The sequence below is a fragment of the Thamnophis sirtalis genome, unplaced genomic scaffold (genome assembly GCF_051295495.1).
Source record: "Thamnophis sirtalis isolate CommonGarterSnake01/CBP01778 unplaced genomic scaffold, rThaSir2_p1.2 scaffold_4, whole genome shotgun sequence".
Taxonomy (NCBI): domain Eukaryota; kingdom Metazoa; phylum Chordata; class Lepidosauria; order Squamata; family Natricidae; genus Thamnophis; species Thamnophis sirtalis.
In genome coordinates, this window is record NW_028261384.1 from 130,188,901 (window position 1) to 130,192,258 (window position 3,358).

Below are 3,358 nucleotides of genomic sequence, written 5' to 3' on the forward strand. Positions count from 1 at the left end.
TCAAATGTTTCATTTCTGTCACCCACCTTTTGAATGTAATAAATAGCTTTTGAACCTCTCATATCTCACCTGGGGAAATTTGTAGTTCTGTAGAGTGATTGCCATGCTGAGACAGGTGTTAATCAGGGGTCCTCCAATGACAGCTACTGTGTTGGTCTGGTCATTGCATTTGTAGTTGGGTATAAATTTATCCTTTGTAGATAGAAATTCCATTGCTAATTGATAAGTTGTAATTCCCCCAGTATAATGAGTAGCAATATGGAAACCAAGGCTAACATTGGACAAAATCCCAGAATGTTCATTGATATCCTTTACAGCAAATGCCAGAGCCAAAGTGTGCTGGTAATTATGAGTGATGAACCTTCAGCGAGAGTTAGAAACTATGTCAATATATTTCTCTTTCATAATTGGACAGCTGTTTTAATTGATACATATGTTTAATTTATACATATAAAGCATATGTACATAAAATATATAAATGTGTGCTTATGGTTTGTTCTGGATACCTGCCATTTGGGCACTAATAAATAGCCCTAGATTATATCAAGTAGGAAACATTGACCTAGTTGTGGCTACTTAACATTGAGCTAAGGCAGTAGTCTCAATATTAATAAAAACATAAGAACATGGAGGCATAATCTCACAGTGACAGGAGGGAAGTTCAAAAACTAATTTTATTATTTCACAGAAAGAGTAGTGGAGACATGACAAAGTTCCAGAGGAGGTAGTGGATCAGTCATTGGTAACTGACTTAAAACTTGCTGGGGATAAACAGACAAACTTTTTCTGCCTTCTGTATCCTATGTCACTATCTGATTTCAATATTATCCATATTTTCTGACAGAAGGAAGACAGTTCACTTTTCACACCCTAAATGTATAGCAGGCTAAAAGATGCACTAGAGGGTTTCTCTTTTATATATGGATGAAATGAAAGGTAACAACGTTCAAGATTGCCAAGAGAGCTTCTGCAAGTATTTAGATTAGTCAAACTTCATTTTTTCAACAAGGGACTTTGTTGAATGAAGGAAGTTTCTTGAAGAGAATGAAATTCAAATACTTTATGATTAAAACACAATATTCATCTGAATTTCAACATCAGTATTAGGATAGGTCTATAATTAACTAAGGACTAAATATGGTCACTGGAACAGGTCACACCAAGTGACAAGAAACGAATACCTTTAAGCATAAAAGTGATAGAAAATACAGTCTTTAGGTGACAATGTCGGGGGAAGAGGAGGTTGTGGTATGAGGAGAAGGTGAAGTAGTTGGATACTTACAGGTACTGATCAAGGACTTCAGAAGAAGGAAGGCTATGAAAAGTGATTTCATTTGTAAGAAAGAAAACCTGATAAGTAATAGCAGCAATTATTAAATCTCCAGACTGATAATATTTATGAACAATTGGAAGAGGACTTCTAAGTTTGCAGGTGCTAGGTGGAGAAATGCACATCATAGTTCGGAAAAAAAGTAAAACCAATGTTCTGAATATAACAAATTCACTGTAAGATGTACTCATCGTACCAGTGATGGGATTCAACTAATTTTAACAACCGGTTAATCAAAGTGCTGAGAAACTTAATAACTGGTGCTCCCAAAGTGGTGCGAACTGGGTGAATCCCACTACTGCATTACAGATATTAAAGAGTAACTCCTATGTTACCATTCAACTAATTCATTAACTGTGCCTAAAGTTAAGATAATGAATTTTATCTAAAGTTAAGAGACTAACAGAGCTGGTCTTCTAATGAAATATCACAGGTGGAACACATTCTCCCCATCCCCTACATGCATGTCTGTATTTCTAAGGAGATATTAATGGAACATAATGTCTTAATCCAATGTCATCATTTTTACAGAGTTTGCTAGAGTTCCCTTAAGATTTGTAGAAGAATGGGCAATTAGTACCTTTAATTACTAATCAGTATCATTCTTTGCAAGGATGTTTTGAGAAATAACAGAAAGAAACATATTTATCATGTCTCAATAGATTCTGCTGCATTGTTATGAACTTTGAAGATGTTTTTTGATTTTTATAAAGATGTGAAGAACAAATAGAAGAAAACAAAACTCAACTATAGAACAGAGTATGAAAATACATCATTTTTCTCAACAATTTTTTCACACTTAATACTTTACTTATGACACTTTGTTTTATTAAAAAACAATCTTAAATCTTAAGCAATCTTAAAGCTTTATTTTATTGATGAAATTGTACAACACCCAGAGTGCCTCTCTAAAGGAGATGGGAAGAAAAGAAATATGAAAAAACAAATAAATAAAAATTAAAACAAAAATAAAAACAAATACAAATACAATAGCAGAGGTCTTCTAGTCCAACCCCCTACCTATGCAGGAAATCCAATACCATTTCAGACAAATGACTCTCCAGCATCTTAAAAACTTCCACTGTTCCACTGATTAATTGTTCTGACTTAGGAAATTTCTCCTCAGTTCTAAGTTGCTTCTCTCCTTGATTAGTTTCCATCCATTTCTTCTTGTTCTACCCTTAGATGCCTTGGAGAATAGTTTGACTCCCTCTTCTTTGTGGCAATCCCTGAGATATTGGAACACTGCTATCATGTCACCCCTAATCCTTCTTTTCATTAAACTAGACATACCCAGTTCCTGCAACCATTTGTCATATGTTTTAGTCTCCAGTCCGCTAATCATCTTTGTTGCTCTTCTCTGCACTCTTTCTAGAGTCTCCACATCTTTTCTACATAGTGGCCACCAAAACTGAATGCAGTATTCCACGTTTGGCCTTACCAAGGCATTATAAAGTGGTATTAACACTTCACGTGATCTTGATTCTATCCCTCTGTTTATGTAGCCTAGAACTGTATTGGCTTTTTTTGGCAGCTGCTGCACACAGCTGGCTCATATTTAAATGGTTGTCCACTAGGACTCCAAGACCCCTCTCACAGTTACTACTATTGAGTAGTAATTTCCCTCATCCAAATCATTGATGGAGATGTTGAAGAGTACTGGGCCTAAAACAGAGCCTTGGGGTACTCCACTGCATACTTCCCTCCATGTAGATGCAGTTCCATTGAGGACTACACGTTGAGAGCGGTTGGTCAGTCAGTTTTGAATCCATCTGGTGGTGAAGCTGTCTAACCCACATTTTTATCTAATAGTAGGTTAAGGTCTACCTTATCAAATGCATTAATGAAGTCCAAGTAAATTATATCAGTGGCATTCCTTTGATCCACTAATTTTGTCACTTTGTCAAAGAATGCAATAAGATTAGTCTGGCATGATCTGTTTTTGACAAACTAAGGGATCTACTTTGAAAGGGAGTATTCAACAATTATTCAGTCTCTAGAAGATATCATCCTGGAATCAGAAGGTGG

General features: G+C 35.6%; 1 protein-coding gene across 1 annotated transcript in view; it reads right to left on the reverse strand.

Moving 5' to 3' along the window:
• The window catches only part of LOC148046577 (vomeronasal type-2 receptor 26-like), a 3,516-nt gene extending 2,058 nt beyond the window's left edge, over positions 1 to 1,458 (reverse strand). The window contains exons 1-2 of the mRNA XM_087714855.1: positions 1,283 to 1,458; positions 70 to 361 (exon numbers count right to left, since the gene is read on the reverse strand). Of these exons, the coding sequence (XP_087570981.1) occupies positions 70 to 361; positions 1,283 to 1,458 (468 nt within the window). The remainder of the gene's footprint in view (positions 1 to 69; positions 362 to 1,282) is intronic.
• Between the last annotated feature and the right edge of the window lie 1,900 nt (positions 1,459 to 3,358).